General features: G+C 37.9%; 2 protein-coding genes across 2 annotated transcripts in view; both read right to left on the bottom strand.

Annotated features, from left to right (window-relative positions):
• LOC114648203 (ataxin-7-like protein 2) overlaps positions 1-12,065 on the bottom strand; it is a 53,896-nt gene extending 41,831 nt beyond the window's left edge. Inside the window, exons 1-2 of the mRNA XM_028797094.2 lie at positions 11,877-12,065; positions 3,752-3,820 (exon numbers count right to left, since the gene is read on the bottom strand). Coding sequence (XP_028652927.2) covers positions 3,752-3,820; positions 11,877-12,006 — 199 coding nt within the window. The 5' untranslated portion in view covers positions 12,007-12,065. The remainder of the gene's footprint in view (positions 1-3,751; positions 3,821-11,876) is intronic.
• Positions 12,066-18,090: 6,025 nt separating this feature from the next.
• LOC114648204 (synaptophysin-like protein 2) overlaps positions 18,091-23,953 on the bottom strand; it is a 42,930-nt gene continuing 37,067 nt past the window's right edge. The window contains exon 6 of the mRNA XM_028797095.2: positions 18,091-19,547. Within this exon, the coding sequence (XP_028652928.1) occupies positions 19,431-19,547 (117 nt within the window). The 3' untranslated portion in view covers positions 18,091-19,430. The remainder of the gene's footprint in view (positions 19,548-23,953) is intronic.

Genomic DNA, 23,953 nt, shown 5'->3' on the forward strand with positions numbered 1-23,953 from the left:
GAGCAGCACCCAAGGATTGTGGGACACTGTGATATTTTGCCATTACCATCATCCCACTTGTGTTTTCTCTTTTGTCATATAAGCTCATTACAACATTTACAAGAAAATGTCCATGTATCAAAGCAGTAGTGTGGGGGATCTGATCAAAATGATTGGAATGATGACTGTTGAAAAAACAAAGATTTTTATTCATTATACTGTACCATTGTGAAATGATTAATTGGCAAAAGCCTCATCCTTTAACAAAATAAGAAACCCAAACATACTGCAAACACAATTAAGAGTTAATTGGTGCAAGTATCTGCTGTTGAAACACCAACAGTATTATATTAGCCTTCTCAGAGCCCCAAACTCAACATGACTGAAGATGAATAGAATCTCAAGCAAGGAAAGCTATGGCAAATCCTGCAATAAGCTTTGAAAACTTTACCACATGTCTACGTGACACGTTTAAATGAGGACTTCAACTAGCTATTTGTAAGCATCTTACCCTCTATATCCAACATGCATACTCATAAACTAGGTGTTATATACATAAAAAAAGTCCATCAAATGAAAATTCACTTTAAACTTCCAACTTTCTTCCATGCAGCACTGATCCAAGGAGAAGTAAGCCTGATTTTTACTGCACACATCCACGCTGGTCTCAAGAGCCAGAAAGCACACACAGAAACAAGACCCCTTGCATGGCTCAAGTAAGTTGGTTATTCACTGCATTCTACAATTGGAATTTTTCATGACTAAGTGCCAATGTGGATTTAGTGCCATGTATCCAAAATGCCAAACTTCGAGGGTGCCAAAATGATGAATGAAGGGCTGAATACAACGTAACAGGTCATGAAAGCGCAAGAAACTCATGCAAAAATATTTAAAGTATATCACTTCATCAAGTACGTCACCCAGTCATGAGAATATTATATCTACCCATCCTGAGTTGGTTTGTCATGTGGTGGGTGCAGAAATGCACTGTATCAACGCATGTTCCTAACCTCACCTCATCAGTGCCATTAATAACAGGCACTGTCACTAGCTGATCTGTACCACCTGCCTGCTACTGTTGACTGTTGTACGGTAATCTTTCACTTAATCATATACACAATTCACTTCCTTTGTTGTGAAACTGTAAAGTTTGCAGCACTGACCAAACATTGTCACCTCCTGACTAGGGGAATATTGACACGCCCGATCGAAAAGGCAGCCACAAATAAACATGGTTTTCGTCATTGACAGTGCGTGTACTTCACATTGCAGTCTAGGCACAAGCTTCACATAGTAAGTATAGACAAGGATGAACACATGGCAGAATTTTTTACAGAATGTAATAAGTGCCTCTAACAATGTTGTTCAAATAATGAAGGAGGGAGATATCAAGAGCCTTGAACTAGTGAACATCCAATGTCATTTTCTCATATTAACTGGTAGCTACTCCGTTGGTTCAAAACCTTATCTTACGTATTTCACCTTTTTGTTATTGCTTTCTCAATTATGGCCTACAAACTTGAAAACAACATGTTACATTTCCAATGTGTTTTCTGACAGAGGGGCTGATAAGTTACCTGGTTTGACACAAAAATAAACTGTTTTAAAAGTTGTATGTGCTTGTTCATCAAGTAAGGCTTAGCCAGTCTATCAAGAATATTGGTTTAGTACTAGGAAAGTAACCAAAGGGCTTCATTTGCCTATATGTTCACCAAAAGTAACCATGCAGAATGTCTTTTCATACATAACAGGATCCTGAATGGACATCACATACTGTTTTAATATTATTTATATAGAGGAATGTGATCATTTGGGTGTGTATGAAATAACTTAAATATTGGGATAACAACAAGTTGTTAAAGCTGATGCCAGATATGTGACATATTCATGTGCTTCTTCCACAGTCTGTGTGTGACCCCAACTACCAGTACACCTTATATTTCCCTTAAGACTCAACCTAACACTGAGACAATCCACTCTTCTTTATTTATTCAGTAGAATAGTCGCTGCTGGTACTGTGCACACCCTACATTGTCTCATTTATTCACCAATAAATCATGTTTTTCCCTGTCTGGGCTTATCAAATTTATTTCCAGTTATATTAAATTGAGGATCCCCCTTCTGAAAGATCTTAAAATGTTATTTCAAGCTATCTTATATTTGATTTCAAGATACCCGAAATAAATTTTAATATATCTTTAAAAAGACAAACTTATTTTAATATACTATACCTGAATAACTTTTTGAGATTCCAACACACAGTTTAAGATATCTCAAATATTTTTTTCACAAAAGCTTTTTCAGTATTTTTAGATATGGTATATATGTTTTGAATTGTTTGAACTCTTCAGTTTAAAAAAGTCCAGTCAGACTGAATGTAATTATGAGTGCATTACAAGTGTCCAAGCATCTTCTTACGGGATTTAGCTAAAGCGACAGTCAGGTTCAAAATAAGGATCTATTACGCAGAGGTTTGTTAAATCTTTTCTTAAAGCCAAGACACTAACCAGAAACCATAGTTCAAGGCCAAAATGAATTTTACCATAATTTTTTTTTTTTTTTTTTTTTTTTAATTGTTTAAGCTTTTTTTTCTCATGAGACATCCATATAAGAAGTTTTAAAGCCCAAACCTGCTTAATACAAGCAGACACCTTGTGCATCATGGCCACCATGATGTCAGGAGTCACAAGACATGTGCATCACCTGCCTACCAACCACACACAAAACAATGGCACCACCAACAAAATCTAAAAATACAAAATGGTTGCACCCATAATAAAAATGAAATATTAAAGCAAACAATTTTAAAAGCCAAAATTATAACAACATTCAGAAAAATAAAACAGAATAGGCTGTCGTTTGTTACTAACATAATTTGAGATGGCTTAAAATAGATAAGGCGTTCTACTGAGAAAAAAAAACTTTACAGGAAGTCATTAAACAGATCTCAAAATCAATTTTAAAATGCATATGGGGTCAATCAGAGTTTTCTCAAAATGCAATTGAAATAACCTGAATTGCACAGCTAGTATTCTGAGATATCTTAAAATACATTTGAGATATGTCAAAATATACAGATATTGGGATATTTTGAAATAAGAGATGAACAGAAGGCGTTCTACTGAGAAAAAAAAAAAAAAAAACTTTACAGGAAGTCATTAAACATATCTCAAAATCAATTTTAAAATGCATATGGGGTCAATCAGAGTTTTCTCAAAATGCAATTGAAATAACCTAAATTGCACAGCTAGTATTCTGAGATATCTTAAAATACATTTGAGATATCTCAAAATATAGAGATATTGGGATATTTTGAAATAAGTAAAGAGATGAACAGCAATTTAAGATATATAACATTAATTTTGAGATACCTCTCTGTGTTAATTTGGCTTTCCATGTTTCTCATATGTGTCGTTTTTCACCTGCATATTCCAGTGATCCTCCATATTCCACATATATGCATGCATAGTGCATGAAAGCAATCCTTATCTGGCCTAGTATAAGCAAGTGTGGGTGTTTATGTGAAGGTGCCCCACAAAGGACTGGTCCAATTCACAAAGGCTCCAGTTGCTTCAAATCTGGAATTAGTTAAAGCAGACTAAGGGTACAGAGGAAAGGAAAACGTATGCATGAACATAGAGTATCTACTGTATAAATGTAATAATACGCATACAGTAGATGCTTAATGAGGTGATTTGCATTTTACCATATCTACAACCAAACTACAGAACTGAAAATGTTCATAAAATAGAACTGACACTTAAGAACATACCCTCTTTTATCAGTGTCATTGCTTCCTCTTTTTTCTTCTCATTTCTGTGACACTCTTCTGCTTCAGTGCCTAAGGAATTAAAACAAACACCTAATTAATTATTCAACCAATGTAAAATACATCAAAATAAATAAAAAATAAATGAACAAAAAAAATAATAAGCCTTATTGTTTGGTACACTGGTTTGGGCAATGCGCTATCACTCAGTTTCTTAATATCAAAATTATGTTCAACACAGTTCAAGAAACTGATTTTTTTTTTCTTCTATTTATTTTGTATCAGATATGCATAGAGATAGAAACAGAAAAGGATTCTTTACCATTGCTTGACACTATAGTAAAACAACATCAGCTCTTCCCACAAGCATTTACCTCTTGCCGTTAATCCCAAATCAGACTCAGTCCTGTTTAATCACCAAGTACAGCTTGGCATTAGAAAGAAAAAACTGAGCATCCCAAGGAAAGAGAAACAGCACCACAGCCAGCACTTTGAAAGAAGAAACAGAAGTCTATAGAAATTAAGAGCTAGCACTGTGGCAGTGGCCAGAGGACACCCAGACTTGAACAAATTGCGCCACATCACATCATTTCTTGAAGTAGTGGCTAAACGACGTACTGATCTTTGCCAAGGAAAGTTCAAGAAGTTTCATGCTACAAAAAAAGGAACTCTCTGTGTGTGTGTGTGTGTGTGTGTGTGTGTGTGTGTGTGTGAGTGAGTGAGTGAAAGTGGGGGGGGGGGGGGGAGAAAGAGATTCGAAAATGTAAATTTCAGTAAAATGTTAGAACTACTTTCACAGCACTTGTCTGAGAGATAAGGCACTAAATGCTACACTGTAAGGATAGAAAGAACTATTAATAAAAAAATTTTAAAAAAGACAAAAAATTACAAATGATAGACCACAAAGTTAAAACTGGAGGCCTTCCTAAAACTTACTGGTGACAGAACATTCAGAGAACAAAAATGACGATATAAGTTGGTAACCCGACTCATGATATAATGCTTGTTTGGGGAAGTATATGAATGGTGTACAAATTTAAATTGGGTATATTGAAAATTATGGAAACTAAAAAAAAGAGTGGCGGGGTAGTGGATGGGGAAAAACTATAAAAGGTTGGAAGAGAAGTGTTGAGGATATTGAAACCACAGATTCCTTACAAACAGATGTAAGCTGTAGATCAATTAAAAAAATGAAGAAAATTAAACATAAAAGCTAAACTGTAACTGGAAAGCCTGCAGTCTGAAATCATCAAAAATATCACCAAGTGATAGGATACCCCAAAGTGCCCATGCTTTAAAAGCAGCAAATGTACCTCCAATGTGATGAGACAGATTATTAATGATTGGAGTATGTGTGTGCCAGACTGCTCAAAAGCATAAATGCCTCTCTAAACTACACCATTTTCCCAATGTATATGGAAAAAAAGGGATCCATGTTAGAGCATCGTGCGTGGAGATTTATTTATCATAGTGAAACCGATATCAACTGGAAGCCATAAACAAGGAATAATAGGGCGAGGTCAACCGTGGTCAGGCTGGATATAATGTCACAGCTTCAGTTTTATTACTGGGCTTGCACATGGATACATTCCCTAGTTTTGTCAAAGATAAGTGTGTAGTGTTTAATGATTGGCCTTTTTCTACTCCATAAAAAAAAAAATTTATATTTTAGCCTCAAGAGTTAGACCAATAATTAATGCAAAATGGTAGGTGTAAGCGGCAATATCACACTAACAAACTTGAGGAGGGGAACGATAGTCATTTGTTATAACTGACAACTTATACTAGAATGGTAAAAATGACCAAGATTCTAAAACATTCTTAACCCTATTAAAATCCTGACAATAGTGATGGTACCCTGCAGAAACTTATAGATGTCTTTACCTTGATACTTAAGCGTAGTGGTCAGTAGTATGAATGAAGAAAAGATGCATTGCCAACAAAGGGCAATTAAGAGAAGCAGTGTCAAGTTTGACCAATTCATTTTATAATCAAAGAACAGCTCAGAGGAACCACATAAACTAAGAATATCAGGGAAATTATTGGGGGTATTGCTAAGGAAGAATAAAATATCACCAGAATATAGGGATATCTTGTGGAAGGAGCCTTAAGTGGAAGTAGGGGTAACTAATTCTGGAGCTCACAAAGCTATAGATAAAGACTGAAAAGTACTAGAGAAAAGGAGGAATTCCTGCCTAGCACTTTTAAAAACGTAGAGGGGATGAGAAATATTCCAGTTAGAAATTATAACTGTCATAGTAAGAAGCATACAGCCTTAATTATACCAATAAAGCATTCCCCAAACCACACAGAATGCATGACTTGCCACAAAAACTTCTAATTTATATAATCCAAACTTTCTCAGCATCAAGCACCAAGAATGGCACTGGATGGCTTAGACTTGGGGCTACTTCCGTGTAAAAGGCTTCAAACTTTATCCACTGATTGATAACCACAGATAAATCCAGTCTGGGGAAGATATCCAAATCTGTGAATAACAGATTGCACTTATCCATCCAGCAATTTCCTTTCCATGTTCACTAGTGACACAGAATAGTAATTAGCACAGTCACCCGAGTCCTTGCTCTGTTTTTAAAAGAAGGGTATTCAATTAGTTTGTTGAGGGAATGAATTTTGTTGAAGTGACAGGAGGACTGAGCATCTCCACACATGAAGCTTGAAATTGAACCCACATGTTGGCCAGAACCTTCAGGGGTTGCACATCTGGGCCTTGGGCTTTGAAGCATTCATCCAGTCCATGTCTCCTTCAGGTCAGATTTCATATAAAGGGAGACTAGTATGGTAGAATCCATCTCAGTCAGTCTACGAAGGGATAGTATCTCAAGAAAAGAATTAATGTTACAGAGAGGAGTGCTAGGACTTTCAATGAATGGATATGAGCAATATTTATATAAATACCTATTAACTAATAATGGATTGTTAGTCAGTCATTATCCAACCCACTATATCCTAACATGGGGTCACAGGGGTCTGCTGGAGCCAATCCCAGCCAGCACAGGGTGCAAGGCAGGAACAAATCCTGGGCAGGGTGCCAGCCCACTGCAGGACACACACACACATCCATCCATACACCAAGCACACACTAGGGACAATTTAGGATTGCCAATGCACCTAACCTGCATGTCTTTGGACTGTGGGAGGAAACCCACACAGACACGGGGAGAACATGCAAACTCCACACAGGGAGGACCAGGGAAGCAAACCCAAGTCTCCTTACTGCGAGGAAGCAGCGCTACCACTGCGCCACCGTGCCGCCCAATAATGGTTTGTGAATGAGGTTATTGACTTGTTTTTAATAGCCAAATAGATGTGTTTGACATTACTGTAGCTTTAAGGCCAATAATTCACTAGGCTTAGCACTAAACATACAATGTCCAGCATGAGTATGGGTGATCTCAAAAGAATTGATTTAAAAGAATGCATGAGCGTAAATATGTAATGCTATAAAGAAAAACAAGGTCTTTCAATGTGTGTCAAAGTTAAGACCAGGAAGGGAAATTTCAATTAAGGTTTCAACAACAACAAAAGGTAACCAGATAAAGACTGAAAGTATGCCATAGGCAGCTTTGGCAGAGTCCACACAAAAATAAAATGTTTTTTTCAATCTTTTTAAACCCAAGATTTTTATTCAATTTAAATCTTAAAGACTTGGGTCAAAAGTCAGGCAAAAACATTTATAAAGTACATATTGCCCCATATAGGTTCCTTAAATGAAAAGTACCACAAATTTGTAGTCTTGCTTTGTCCCAAGATTTAAAACCACAGAATGGGTGGGGAAGCCACTGACCCAGTCTCCAAGCCACTTCCATAACCACTAGACCACCCAGCCTAATGTTCATTTTTATTAATAAAATAACAATGTTTCACTGTAAGCTCATAAAAATAACTTTGCTTTAACACTTTTAGTCACTTTATTTATGAACTGTATATGCAGACACACTGCTATATAACAATCAGAGAAAGCATTTCTGTTTGCCCAGAAATGGTACATAAGTTCAGATAAAGTACTTCCTCACTCTTTATCTACATACTTAAAATTTAATTTCACCACTACTGGGCCCAGCTGGAAAAAGAGTGCTTGTGTTCCTCTTTGATTCATCTTACCTTCAATGAGAGCAGCTACATAATGTACAGTACTCAGGTCACTGATACTTATTAAAAGAACCCCATTCTTCATACTACGAAGACAGAAGGATGCTCTCCAACTGCACAAAATATCCTTAATTGTTCAATCAATAACAAAACAAAGAATTTCCCTCATTTCACTGAAATTTAAAAATTTTAACCAGAAATAAAACATAAGGTAAGATATCCCCTAAATTCCTTTTTTTTTAATAAACAGTGATATGTGTTGTTAACACAAACACAACTACACTAATTTTAATTAAAAGTCAAAATTAAAAATGGGGCTTCTTTTCAAACTGCTGGTTGTTACGGGAGCCCAACAAAGTTCACATAAATTGATGCATGCTCTAGGGCTGGTAGCACTTCAAGGTGCACCTGAATGTTCAAACATGGCAAATGTGCAAGATTGTGTGATCACATTCAGCAATCACTTCCTGAGCAAATCCTGTGCTGAACTCTGTGTGTAGGCCTGAGCCAAGGAGTTAAATATCCTGAATCTCCATCTTGGTAAAATACAGACTTATACTAATATTCATTTTGAGAGTGTGTTTACTATCAAAGGTTTTATAAAAATACAAATAAAAATAATCTATGTAGGTGACTTAAGCAAACACATTAAATTATGTAAAATGTGCTCAATTTTGCAGCATATGAATACAAACTCTTTGTGGAAATAAGTTTAGATTATGTAATGAAAATTAACGATGACTTCCCCCAAGGGGCCTGAGTTGCCTCGAAAGCTTGCATATTGTAATCTTTTTAGTAAGCCAATAAAAGGTGTCATTTTACTTGACTTCTCACTACATTCATAATGGCTAACACAGTACAACACCCCAGTACTACCTTGCTCCTCTTAAACACACATTAACAATTCATACCACAAATATATCCCTGTCAATGTTGAATAAATATAATAGAAAAGGAAAACCCAGTACACCAAGTTGTTTGACAATACAGCACAGGGTGCAGTGTGTGAAATGAAAATAAAAACTAAGTTAGGAACTAAGAACAACAGTTCAATCAAAGTAAAATATTATTGGGACCCACAAGATTTCTTAGAAGTATACAATTTTTTTTTTGGCCAAAATGTAATACTAAAATTGACTTATATTTGACTATCCTTTTTAACTTACTTTAATGTACAACATATTTAGCAGATTGGTTAAAGATCAGCTATTCTTAGCATTAAATCTGCAATTGAACTGCTTCAAAAAAAAAAAAAAAAAAAAATGCAATTAGTATAAAAATTTATTTCACCATTACTGGGCCCAGCTGGAAACAGAGTGCTTGTGTACCTCTTCGATTCATCTTACCTTCATTGAGTGTAACTAAATAATGTATTCAGGTTGCAGAAAGTTATTAAATGAACCCCATCTTTCATACTAGGAAGACAGAAGGGTGCTCTCCAAACTTCACAAAATCTTCTTTACTGTTCAATCATAAACAAAAAAAAAAAAAAGCATTTCCCTTATTTCATTCCAGTTTTTTTGTAACTATAAGGGTAAATATTCTATGAGCTGTATTGCAATGGAACACTTAATATCCTGGAGTATGGTGCTTTAACACCTTCTCGTCTTTGTGAACTTTGAGATGTTTTACACTTATACTGTACGTATCAAAGTTTGAGCATATATATTGAAAAGCTTTAAGAGGAGTAAATCCTGATCCTGCATTTTAAGGTGTTTTACATTTGGCCATGATGAAGGGATGGTAGTCCCAGCATTAGGCAGAGAGACATTGGAAAATGATGCTAGGACTGGGGTGGGCAAATTCATTCCTGGAGGGCCGCAGTGGCTGCAGGTTTTTGTTCCAACCCAGTTGCTTAATTAGAAAACAATCCTTGCCAATAATTACATTTCATGGCTTGTTAGTGCTTTAACTCTGCTATGTCAAGTCATTCTCATATTCTAGATTTTTTTTCCATTCTAAGGATATCTTCCAAATACTTTGAAGTGTAAAACGGATGGGTAATTCTCAATCCTTCACTTTTTTCTCTTCTCTTTCCTTCCAAGTATTTAATTAAACCAAATAGTGCACGATAAATACACTCAGGTGTAAAGGGTAACAAGCAAAATGGATAACTGTTGGTTTCTTTTGTCATTTGCATCTTATTGCTAATAAGGAGCAATTAAAAACCAAGAATGCAGCTGTTTAAGACTTAAATAAGCAATAAGGGTTCATAATCTTAACGAGGGAGACAACTAAAATGAAGCAGAAGTGTTTCTAGAGCAATAAGTGCTTCTTATTAAGCAATTGGGTTGGAACAAAAACCTGCAGCCACTGCGGCCCTCCAGGAATGAATTTGCCCACCCCTGTGCTAGGATATAACCTATACTGGGCTTTTGTTCATCATGGATTTACATTAATTTGGCATCCAGAGCTACATACGCCACTGTAAAAGAGTCATTAACAGTTAATTTATTGGCCTCCAAGAAGTTTATTATGTGTAAGAAATTCTAAAAGTCCCTGTACTCATGTTAATATTTGTATTACATTTTACACTAAGGAGTTTGGGTAGGTGTCAGTTCTTTCAATAATGATATTTTAAAAACTTTATAAATGGATTCTGGTGTTCTTAGCTTTGATACATGTTCTTGTACGCCACTCAATCTACCTTAGATTTACCCTTTTTGATGCTGAAAGGTACCGTAAAGAGTATACTGTTGAATTAATTGGAAACGCTAGTGTGAGTGAGTGCAGGTATATGTGCCTGCATGCCCTGCAATTAGCTGGCACCCCACATGTGGTTAGTTCTGCCTCAGGTCCACTGCTTTAGAGACAGGTACTGGATTCATACATCCCAGAAGTGGGTATGAACTGAGCTGGGTAAGAAAATGAATGAATGATGGGTGGCTCATTTAGTTCACTGAAAGGGCAGTACGCATGACAGCTCATTACACCAAAAGGGGCTCCACCATATGTTACTGCGCTACAGCTTCTCATTTGCCAAATGATTTCTCCACATGTACTCTAAATTATTCTCTATCATTGATGTCAGGTTCATTCCCTGATCTTCCTAGGATCTGTGAAAACTGCGTTCCTATGACTACATCTAGTGGTGCTTAATTTTTTTCTGCAGACGAATTCAACAGATTCATTGTAATGTAGTTTGCTTGTAAAGCGCCTTTTCATGGTGCCTGCGGGTTAATGGCACTATATTAATCAACCTTTTTGTTTTATAATTGCCACATCACTCGTACAGCTAAAAGAGCACAGAATATGGCCTGATGACGCTACTTTATACTGGTTTCTTACACCTCTTCTGTAGGAATGTGTAAAACCAGACAACCCCCGCATGCCCGTTTATCGATCAAAATCTGTTCAAGACCATGAACTCAATTCGCGGCAAACCTATGTGTTTATAATTTCGGGTAATTATTTTCTGGCCCAACCAAGTGCCATGAGGAACGAACAAGGATGCCTTTGCCTCTTCGTTGAACTTAAACGAAGCTGCTATCATATCACTCCGGCGTGCCAACACCTGACAACATGGAGTAAGTGATCTTACACTGTTTCACGAAAAAAACAGGTTTATTTATCATTTAATGTCATTCAACTGATATGGGTAGAATAAAGAGAGCAATTTCATTTTTTTAAAGCACCGTTTTCTGAAAAAGCGCCACAAGGCAAAAATCGAACACACAAATTTGCACAATGCGTGCTTTTCCAAACTTCCTTTGCTGACAACACCACCTATGCATGAAGTTTGCACCAGCAAGCCTTGTCTTGTATGCCAGGATGCCTTGTGGCAACTTTCCATACCCTGCTGCCCCCTCCCAGTAGCGGTGAGCCGGATGCACTGAGACCCGGGGGAATCCCCCCCCCTGGTTGGTAGCATTATATCTGGCCGGCGCTAGGACCCAGCGGGTCCTTTGTTTGGGTTAAGGGATCGGGACACCGTCGCTTTCTGCGAAAATAAACCTCCACCCGGCCTCCGGTATGTCTCAACCCCATCTATATTGTCGCTGAGTGACTCACTCACCATCCGCTACAGAAATGTCAGCTCTTTCAACCCAGGAGCTCCAGCTCTGGCCCGCAAATTCATCGAGGCTCGGAACCCGCCGATCCAGAGCAGCCATTACTGCTGCCGCGCGTGCACGCACCGCCATCATCACCACGCGGGCACGCCCCTGACGTCACCGGTCGCGTTCCCGCGGGAAGCTACCGCCCCTGCGTGCGCGCACCCGGACACGACTCTCGCACTACTTTAAAGGGGTCGGGGGCGAACGAGCCCGCTTCTCGGCTTCTCCGCTTCTTAGAGAGAAGTGACGTATTCGTGGTCATGTAACAGGCCCACGGCGCTAAACGGCTATCCTCGTGCGGGTCGGATATCTGCCCTCTGCTGTCGGCTTTAGTGGCATCAGCTGTTACAAGCGTATTAGTTGCATTTGTTGAGGGACGAGGTACAAAAACGAGTCCGTGTGAGGCGTCGGTGTACTTGGAAGAAATGTCATGGTAGACACTTTTTAGAAGAAAGTAGGGTACTTAAAATTTTGACAGCAACATTCAAAGAAATTGGGGCATGGGGCAGTGAGACCCTGACCACCAAGTGACTTATCTTATAATGTAGGAGAAGCGGTTGTGGAATACAGTATACACAAGTCTCTGAGAACGCAGACACTAGACCTCTGAAAATCCGGTTTTGTAAAAATATTACACGCTTCGAGGTGGGTGTTGTATCTAACGGGTCTGCACGATGTGACAAGCAACGTTCAGTGACTTATTAGCTCTTAACTGTTTTGGCTTAGTCTCCCGCTGACCAGTGCGACTTGTTCTTCTGCGCAGGCGCTGTGTTGCCCACAGTGACACTTCCGAGACCGCGAGCGACCTGTCCCGGATAAACGAAAGCAGAAAGAGCCTCGATTGCAGTGGACGTCGTGACTGGCCGCGAGGGGCTACAAGCGCAGACGCCCTCGTGGTTTACACCATTGTGAATGAGCAAAGCCCAGTTTGCTTACTTTAACAGAAGTGAAAATTTCACATAAAATAAATATCTCAAAAATGATGCCAATACAAAAACACAAGTGAACACATGATGTTCATGAATGAGTTAAAGGCAATTCAAACGCTAAATAAATAATATCTACAATACATGCGACTAATCAATCATGTCAGTCAAGTGCGGAGACACAAATTACAGTACACCAAAGCAGAGCAACCCAACTCAGTTACCTATGGAGACATAAACACTAAGTGTACTAGTGCTCAACTACACTTCAGTATTGTGTCGCAAAGGCATCTTGCACTCAGACACAAACTCGCACATTCAGGCAAGTTCTGAGAAATCAAGCACTAAACCAGGGGCACAATACTTAAGCTCTAGACAAAGCTGCCTTTATTTATATAAACAATCCTGATTTTCAGTAGGCAACTTGGATTGTTACAAAATGTTAAATAAAACAAAGTATTACAGTACACAGATTATATATATATGTGTATATATGTATATTATAGTGTCCTGTATTGCATGTCCAAAGTTAAACAGAAGCCACCAGGAAGTCATCGTTGCTATACAAATTTACCTTTTTAATCAACATTCTACAGCACAAGTAGATGTGTTAAATTGATTGGCTGGATTGTGGTATCAATTGCAGTGATTGTATTAGACTGTGGCAGATAAGTATTTGAAAGAACATTTTAGCATACTGATTTCCAGCCTTACTTCTGCTCCCACAGTGTGATTGAATGGATAAGATCACCGGCACAAGTGTCATAAATGAGTTTGCTGGGTTTTCTCTTGTTAAAAGGATGAGGTGTACAATGACTAAGTAGCTTATAGTAAATCTGCTAATCCTCCAGGTAAAGAGTAGCAAGTTGAATTGTCATGGATGTCAGCCTAGACATCTTCTGTTAGTTCTGAACAAGAAACAGCCTATTGGAAGAAAACTCTTAAGAAAACTTAAAGCTTTATGGGTGAATGTATATTATCTCATTTCTGGGCTTTGACTCCCTTGAAAAGTAAAAATAAATGGATAAAATAATCTCATCTTGATTTCCCTAAATGCTTTTTCTTTTGAGGGTCGCGGTGGCAGCCAGCTAAGCGGGTCACCCCAGACTTCCCAGTCATCAGCTACAGATTCCAGCTCCTCCTGGAGAATTCCTAGGAGTTCCCAAGCCAGTTGAGAGATATAATCTGTCCAGTGTGCCACACTGTCTCTGACCAGAGGAGCTTTAGAGAGACGCCCGGTGGGCATCCTTCCAACACGGCCAAACACCTCAAATGGCTCCTCTCAAACCAAAGGAGTAGCAACTCTACTCAGAGGTTCTCTTGAACTGCTGAGCTGCTCTCTCTATCATGGAGTATCAGCCCAGGTACAATAAATGAATATTTTATTCAACTACCAGTCTGTCTTTACCATTTCAGAACACAGTTTATGATTCTACTGATTATGAAAGGCATTACATCCATTTTCCAACCCGCTGGATCCGAACACAGGGTCATGGGGGTCTGCTGGAGCCAATCCTAGCCAACACAGGGTGCAAGGCAGGAACCAATACTGGGCACGATGCCAGCCCAACTCAGAACACACACACACCCACACACCCTAGGGCCAATTTAGAATCGCCAATCCACCTAACCTGCATGTCTTTGGACTGTGGGAGGAAACCCACGTAGACATGAGGAGAACATGCAAACTCCACACAGGGAGGACCCGTGAAGCAAAACCTAGGTCTCCTAACTGCGAGGCAGCAGCGCTACCATTGCACCACCATGCCATCCATACATTACAGAATGTAAAAAGTAACTTGTCCACTTTACAAACCTAAAATCAGATTAAACATATTCAGTAAGGAGCCAGAGATCATGCCACAAATGTCAGGCAAAGGCAGAAACCAGCTCTGAATACAGTGTCAGCTCATCAGAGTTCAACTTCACGCATACCCATTAAGTCAATTTAGATCTGCCAACACACCTATCATACACATCTGGCTTGTGTTAGGAAAATCCTTACAAGGACCAGATCAACACAAACTGGTCAGACTTCTAATTCAGTCTCCTGGGCCTCTGAGACATCTGTACTGATTACTGCACCATGTAAAAGGATATTTAAAAGTGGGTTATTTCTTATGGAAAGTGGCTTGGAAACCTACCTAGATTAAAGTGGACATTAGTAATATACTAAACACCAGTAAATTGACATAACGTAAAATAAGTCCAGAGGGCAATATGAAATGCTCAAGTATTGTTGAAAGGAGCAGATCATTCTTGTCTGATGAACTAGTGTTCAAAAACATTATATATTTTGGTTAAGCCAAGGGCAATTTCAGGCAGAGTCAAATTCTGATTTGTGCTGGGAGCAGACTTACAGGGGAAGGATGGCTTATGTTAGCAGTCATTGGTGAACAAATAAGGGACCCATAACATATGTGGTTAGGCCAGTGACCAGACACAGTTTGTTTTATGCAACTCCTACCTCATCAACTTGTAGACATAAAACCATTTGAAAGTGTTCTTACATTCAAGCCTATTAAGGTGCAGTTATTGCACTCCCTTGGAAACTGTGTTAAGTTCCTGTGTTGCAGATTTTCTTTAACTCAGCTGAACAGGTCACTTTGGTGCAACACACTTGTTTTAGTTAAATCAACATCTCTAAACTGGCCTGGTATGATAGACTGTGCATGTGTGCCTGGCTATATCTTATGACAGATTATTCCCACTCCATCCAGGGTTGTCGCCTGCCTTGTGATTGATTCTGTTAGGCTGTACTTCAGAATCTTCACCCCAAAACTAGATTAAGTTGGCTTGATACTAGTCATGAATAGATATCATTCTTCTATCGCCCTCATGACCCAAAGAGGTTTTTCAGGATGGTTGCCCTCATTAAATAAGACATCTGTACACTACTTTCTGGCTGCTGAAAATTCCTGAAAACACATATCCCATGAAACTGTGTGTTTCAATCAAAGAGATGTCCAGGACTGGGTGAGGCATATAGTGCATACACAGCCTAGTATCAAGCATCTTTAAGATGGCTATCTAGTTTAGCACCTCTTGCTTTTCAAGCCAGCACAACATTCAACATAAGGCTGGATCTTACCTTAAAGTAGATTTCCCATTTAAATACATGCCTTGCTTCCTCATTTTTTCAAATGAAAGTTGTACTGAGTGCTACAGCAGGTTATATTTTGTCAGTTTAGGAAGGCATATGGCAACTATGCAATAACACCAGCTCTTCATCTTGATTTAACTCCATGCAGAAAAAAAATGTAAGCAGATCTGATGGGACTTTATCATTGAACAAGTGGTATCCTACTGTTTGTAACATTTCTTCTCTGCTGAGAGGTCTGTCATCTAGCAAAACACTATCCTATCCAAAAGATGTCAGTTCCAAAGAACATCAGTGCAACTTTCCAGAAAGGCACATCCTGATCATAATGGAGAGAAGCTCTTTCCAGCAGTGCTGTTGTAAATATACACATAACATGTCCAGACTGCTTTCAACTCCAGTGGTATTTTAGTATTTTTTATATAATTTTATATTAGGTTAACTAAAAATCAAATTGCTGTTATTATCTGGATATTCACTCAAAAAGTGTCACTTGCCACACTCAGCACAAATAAACAACCTGTAGTGAGGGGCACAATCCTATACTTCTGGGCAGTATCCGCTCTTATGCATCAGTACATTAAGAAGTGCAAATAGGGAAGTACCAAGGCAAACTGGAAGCCAAATACCATTACGGAAAACTAAGCTGAAACTTCTTCACGACCACAACCAACTAAGAGTTGAACTGGGCCACCATCACAATGCTGTCCACAGCTTTCATTTTTAGCATTATTACCTATATACTGACAAGAGATGTCTAAGCACAAGCAATGAGTTACAGAGCAATGTGAAAGGTTAGAGAAACGTTTCAAGTTATAGAAAACCAGCAACATACAGTATATATAGTATATTCACATTGCCCCAATTCAATTACAGGACATACAAACACTATCAACCAGTTTCAAGTGTGAGCAGTACAAACTGGTATAACCAGTAAAAATATACGGATATATGGGAGTTAAAAATAAAGGGCACATGGTGGGTCTTATGAACCAGAAAAACTTCACAAAAGAATTTAGAGTCAATGCCAAATTTCCCTCTGTAATAATATGGTCTACCTAACCTAAACTGGTATGCCTAGAACCCACAAAAAGGAGTAAATTAAGTGGATACCATCCAAGTTTGTCAAGATCCTACCTGAATTCTTCTATTCCCACCTGCTTGACCTTCTGAATTTTTGTTGTGTCCTAGTTTGCTCAGCTGCATTCCACATAGTGCAGCAATCTTTTTAAGTGGTATACCAGTCCTAAAAGCTCTCACTTAGTTCCTGTGTAGGCCATTCACGTATGTAATGCTAAGCATATTCAAATGCAGAAGAGACTGTAGGTTTACATCATAACATTTAGGCAAAAATGTAACCTCATGGCTCAAGGAGACTGGGTTAAAATCCTGTCCTTTATGTCATTTTTCTCAAGCTTGCACACGTTCCCAGAGTCTGCATGCATTTGCTACATACTAGTTTCTTTGGTCCCATAACCCTAAAGACATATAATGTAAGTAAGCTTAAATTAAGATTCTGAAGTAACCTGGATTGATGGGGGAGTGTGCTTCAAAATAAACCACATTCTGTTCTACCTTCCACCACAGGGTGACTTGCAAATTTACAGAATAGGTGAATGAATGAGAGAACCAATACCTGCATTCATTGTATCAGAGCTGGTCAAAGATACATGCACACTTTAAAATAGGGGGAAAAAAGTTCACATTTTTCAGGTTGATATGAAGGTTTCTCTCACTTCCCAAAGATGTGTGTGTGTTCAGTTAACTGGCAACTCCATACTGACCACATGAGAGTGATTGTGTCCCATAGTGGTCTGGCAATTGGTCCAGGCCTTATGCTCAATGCTGCTGGATTTGGCTTCAGATGCCCGTGACACTCCAATTGAACACAGCAGGCTTGCAAGTGGATGGACTAAATTAGTTATATATAACGTTAGACATTTAATAATACATTTAAAGGCATTTACATATTATTTAAATTCATCTTGGTAATTTAACATGATGCAAATATTCTGCACGTCCAGCCTGACTGGAGTCACTAGAGTCAACAGTTAGGTTTTTTTTTTGTCTTCCACTACCTTCATTTTTTTTTAGCTCTAAAACGAGATGCCAGTTTATATAAGATGACCACAAAGTAAAACTAGCCAATTACTTCAAACCACACTTTATTTTTAAGGGTGACACAACCTGCCTTAATTGTTAACATCTGAAATTAATTCTAATAGGGAACATCCTGGTGAATCAAAGCTAGTCTGGCACTAATTCTCAGACCTACAGTTCCAGTTGGCGTCAGCTAAATAATTAAATAACAAGAATGCACACATACACAATCACATGTTGGCTATCTAGTAACACTCACTCTGATTTAACTATTACCATTGGCAACTTTAAATGTACAGTATATAACATCTGAATCAGAATAAACCCCTGCACACTTGATAATTGACATAAATCCAGTTCAGAGTGGCAATACTCAAAAACAGTAATGGCATGCATGTGCACAACTGGAGTTTTTTGGACAGCTATGAGACTATGAAAAAAACATGCAGATGGAAACCAGCCTAGTAGCTTCAAACATAGTGACTAAGGGGTTGTGATGTAATTTTTTTTTTAAAAATAGGAAACACATTTACCTTATTTTAGCGAGCTGCACCCTTTTCTGCCGTCAATTCAATACATATAACAATTACACTCTGCTCTTTAAGAAAAGTCAATGTTAGCTTAATGCTAGAATTAGCTGATTGGTCAGCAATTTTTTTTTTTTTTTTTTTTTAAACTATTTGGCTGCACAATTGTGTTTGACTCAACCTTTCTCCAATATTCCAGAAACAGTATACCTATGCAAAACCAGGATGTAAACAATATTTTGTTTAATAAGAAAATGTAGTTTAGTGCCTTGCACCCTGACCATTAAAACCCAAGAAAACAGTGTATGAAAGCTGCCTAAAAATGCATTTTACCCCCTCCCCAAAGCCTGCATTAATGTTTTTTCAGTACAGAATGATCCAATTGTACTCACTCTATTCTACAGATATAATGTGAAACAAAAGAATAATAGTGCTAATAACATTAATAAGCTCCCCACTACAAAAACCAAAAAAATAACAATGAAAATTTCAGAGCACTTTTTAGGCAAATTATGCCCAACATCACAGAGAAATCTCCTAGTGTTGCTGAAGTGCAAAGCTATGAACTTAAAGTTACTGGGAGTTATTATAACCAAAAGGTTCTTGCAGGCACACGGCCTTGTTTGCAAAGTCCTTGTTTTTTTAGAAAAGAAAACAGTTTTATTATGGTGGGTTTTTTTTTTCTGGAATTATGTGGCTGCAAAAAAAAAAAAAACAACAATCAGTGCAGCCATTTATACAGGAGTACAGGTCAGTTTTTGGCTTGTGTCCCCAAGATTTTACACTTGGCCTCCGTCTTATGTTGGAAGGAAGGAATGAGCATCCTGGGCACACCACCTCTGAGATTCAAATTTCTTAACCTTAGGGAGTTCCTTCTTCTGTGGCACCCTGAGTAGTGGCTGGTTTGTGCCAGGGGGTCTCCTTGTAAAGAAACCAGCAGTTGCCCCCCCACAGGATCAAGTTCAAGAAGCCAAAGATCTGTAAACAGTAGAAAAGAAATGTTATGATAAAGTATTGTAGTATCCAAAAATCACAAAATCAGTTTAGGATTAAATTACTCTTCCAAGACATACACAATAATTATATCTAAGCAGCTTTATTGTACCTTTCACATTAATGATCACACTGTGTTTTTAAACACACAAAGTAAAAATGACCTTTTTGTTCTCCATCATACTGTATTCTATGTGCATGTCTTCAGTTTCTTCTTCACATTCACAGTTCTATTTCTTTCTCCCTCTCAGATTTTTACCACCAAAATTAACCAATCAATCAATAAATAAACCAGTATTTTACAAATCACCAATAGCATCATCTCAGGGTGCTTTACTAAGTTGCACAAAACACAAGAGATAATGTAAATTCAGATAGAAGATAAAAAAATAGGAAGAAATTCAAATGATTGGGATGCGCGTGTGAATGTCCTGATGCCCTGACGTCTAATCACAAATTAACAGAATCCACTGTGGAGTCAAGGAGCAGTAAGTATCAACAGACAGCACAGCAAAACAAATACTACTACAAGAGGAACACAAGACAAAATTCTAAAAGAAATAAAATCGTGAAATTTAAAATATAAAGTAGAAATGAGGGTTTCCACAGACTTTTGAAAGTTATGATCAAGGTAGCCTCATACACAGAACTGGTGGTGGAATTCTTCAGGGCAGAAGCTGAATGAGTGTTCACATAATTGTTATATAGCATATTTCAACACAAGGTTTCAAAATACTGGGAAAAGTAATTATTTAACTGGGGATGCTGCAACAAACTATAGCAGAAAAATAGCAACAATATTCTTAAAATTCTAAAAATAAATTAAAAAAATTCAAGCTACAGCAGAAATGCCAAACTTATGAAAAGTCTATGAGGCCTGCTTTATTGATATTCCATACATGTTGCATATGACCAGCAATGACAGCCAGCTTTCCCAAAACTCCCTTTAATGTGTGTTTTACATTTAGATTGTATCTATATATTCAGTAGTTTAGGTGGATTACATTTACACCCAGCATTAAAATCAATGTACATCACAGCTACTAATGTACAGTATATTTAGAATGAGAATGGTCTGCTCGTTATGACCCAACAAGAAAAAGTGAAAAGTGACATACCACACTGCCATAAAGAACTTAATTGTTTTAGCATGATGCAAAGATTTGACAGTTTATGAAGAAAATGGTAGGTTGCATTCACACACACACACACACACACACACACACACACACACACACACAACTGCTGCCACAAAACTCCACAAGTGTCAGAGTTGGCCACCTTTCCGAAGCTTACTTGACTGCTGACACAGCCCTATACGGTGTTTTTGTCTTTTCTTCTGACTTGATTGCTGTATGTGGAAAGAAAGAGCATTTGCATTTCCCTGCATGTTAAATTTGACCATTGCAGATGAAAACACTCCAGTGCCTCATTCAGAAAATAAAGTAGCTTCTGTAATTAGGTTATGAAAATATGTCCGCAGCAACTAATTCTGCCTTTTTAAAAAATACTTTTCATTTTTTATTTTTAGAAATTCTTAATTAATGTGTGCTTAATTTAAAAGTAATCCTTAACACAAGTGAGTAGTGAGCAGATTTTGTTATCAAAAATATCTACCGTGACAAATTCTGTATTTTGGTAATTACTGGTTAATTATTTATGCCTAAAAAATGCTTAGTAATTTTATGATTAAGAAATTTAGGCACTCGTAAAATTACTTTAATTTAATAAAAAAACAAACAGACTGTTTTTGAAATGCCCTTTTAATTTCATATTCGGCTTTAAACAACACAGGCAGTGTAATGGCACTAGCAGCAAATATGGTTTTGATAGTAAATATGATTTTAAAAGCACCTTTGTCAAGACATCAGTAAAGTATAAGAGGGTAAATATCTTGGCCTGTGTGTGTGGCAGAGAGTCACCTATTGTTGTGGTACACTGCGGGATCTTAGAGAAATAAAGGCTGGGAACTATCAATTTAAGACATTAAAAAGAAAATCTCCTGCACCACTTCTTTTTATAAGGTTTCAGAATGGGAACCTAGGAGTGCAAACTATACTGGAAATTTTCTCTGTGTTTTTCAACAAAATATCAGGAAATGGTAGCAAACTAACAGGAGTACGGATTATGTAAGGTAAGTGGATTTGTATTTTATATTAAATAAAATGATGCAATATATTTTGATACTGTAGGCAGCAGTGAAGATCAATAATATTCAAAGCATGAATGTGATCTGTGAATTTAATAAGCTTTGACCTTATATAAGTAGCATAATTATGAAATATTATTCTTTCATACTAATATTAATATTTTTACTGGCTCCAGAGAAAGAAGGAGGAGGGTTTGGGGGGCAATCTCTAGCATGAGTTATCATATACTAAAGCAAACCTCAAGTGGCAAATTTTTCTTACCTAATTTACATCTGGCAAGCCTACTCTTACTTTACTATTCCAATAACAAATGGACAAAGCTGCTATTTGGTGAATAAGCAGTTGTGATTCTTGACATAATCTCTAATAATGATGCAGAAGAACTGGCATTAGATGCCACTGTATGCAGGCAACTTTTTGGTGAGTTTATAAGAGCATACAACACTTCCTTCATTGGTGACATTTTCACATTTTTACAAAAAAGAATTTGAGTATGTACTATTATATATATATATATATATATATATATATGTATATATATATATATATATATATATATATATATATATATATATATATATATATATATATATATATACACACACATTCATACAGTACTGTGCAAAGGTTTTAGGCAGGTGTGAAAAAAATGCTGTAAACAAAGAATGCTTTCAAAAATGGAAGTGTTAACCGTTTATTTTCATCAATCAACAAAATGCAGTGAATGAACAAAAGAGAAATCTAAATCAAATCAATATTTGGTGTGACCACCCTTTGCCTTCAAAACAGCATCAATTCTTCTAGGTACACTTGCACACAGTTTTTGAAGGAACTCGGCTGGTAGGTTGTTCCAAACATCTTGGAGAACTAACCACAGATCTTCTGTGGATGTAGGCTTCCTCACATCCTTCTGTCCATGTAATCCCAGACACACTCGATGATGTTGAGATCAGGGCTCTGTGGGGGCCATACCATCACTTCCAGGACTTCTTGTTCTTCTTTACACTGAAAATAGTTCTTAATGACTTTGGCTGTATGTTTGGGGTTGTTGTCCTGCTGCAGAATAAATTTGGGGCCAATCATATGCTTCCCTGATGGTATTGCATGATGGACAAGTACCTGCCTGTATTTCTCAGCATTGAGAACACCATTAATCATGACCAAATCTCCAACTCCATTTGCAGAAATGCAGCCCCAAACGTTCAAGGAACCTCCACCATGCTGAACTGTTGCCTGCAGACGCTCATTATTGTACCGCTCTCCAGCCCTTCGACGAACAAACTGCCTTCTGCTACAGCCAAATATTTCAAATTTTGACTCATCAGTCCAGAGCACCTGCTGCCATTTTTCTACACCCCAGTTCCTATGTTTTCATGCATACTTGAGTCGCTTGGCCTTGTTTCCACGTCGGAGGTATGGCTTTTTGGCTGCAACACTTCCATGAAGACCACTTCTGGCTAGACTTCTCCGGACAGTAGATGGGTGTACCTGGGTACCACTGGTTTCTGCCAGTTCTGAGCTGATGGCACTGCTGGACATCTTCCGATTTCGAAGGGTAATAAGCTTGATGTGTTTTTCATCTGCTGCACTAAGTTTTCTTGGCCGACCACTGCGTCTACGATCCTCAACGTTTCCCGTTTCTTTGTGCTTCTTCAAAAGAGCTTGAATAGCACATCTTGAAACCCCAGTCTGCTTTGAAATCTTTGTCTGGGAGAGACCTTGCTGATGCAGTATAACTACCTTGTGTCTTGTTGCTGTGCTGAATCTTGTCATGACATGAAACTGTCTTCCACAACCTCACCTTAGTAGCAGAGTTTGGCTGTTCCTCACCCAGTTTTAAGCCTCCTACACAGCTGTTTCTGTTTCAGTTAATGACTGTGTTTCAACCTACAGTGCATCCGGAAAGTATTCACAGCGCATCACTTTTTCCACATTTTGTTATGTTACAGCCTTATTCCAAAATGGATTAAATACATTTTTTTCCTCAGAATTCTACACACAACACCCCATAATGACAATGTGAAAAATGTTTACTTGAGGTTTTTGCAAATGTATTAAAAATAAAAAAATTAGAAATCACATGTACATAAGTATTCACAGCCTTTGCTCAATACATTGTCGATGCACCTTTGGCAGCAATTACAGCCTCAAGTCTTTTTGAATATGATGCCACAAGCTTGGCACACCTATCCTTGGCCAGTTTTGCCCATTCCTCTTTGCAGCCTCTCAAGCTCCATCAGG

This window comes from Erpetoichthys calabaricus, chromosome 3 (genome assembly GCF_900747795.2).
Source record: "Erpetoichthys calabaricus chromosome 3, fErpCal1.3, whole genome shotgun sequence".
In the NCBI taxonomy this organism is placed as follows: domain Eukaryota; kingdom Metazoa; phylum Chordata; class Cladistia; order Polypteriformes; family Polypteridae; genus Erpetoichthys; species Erpetoichthys calabaricus.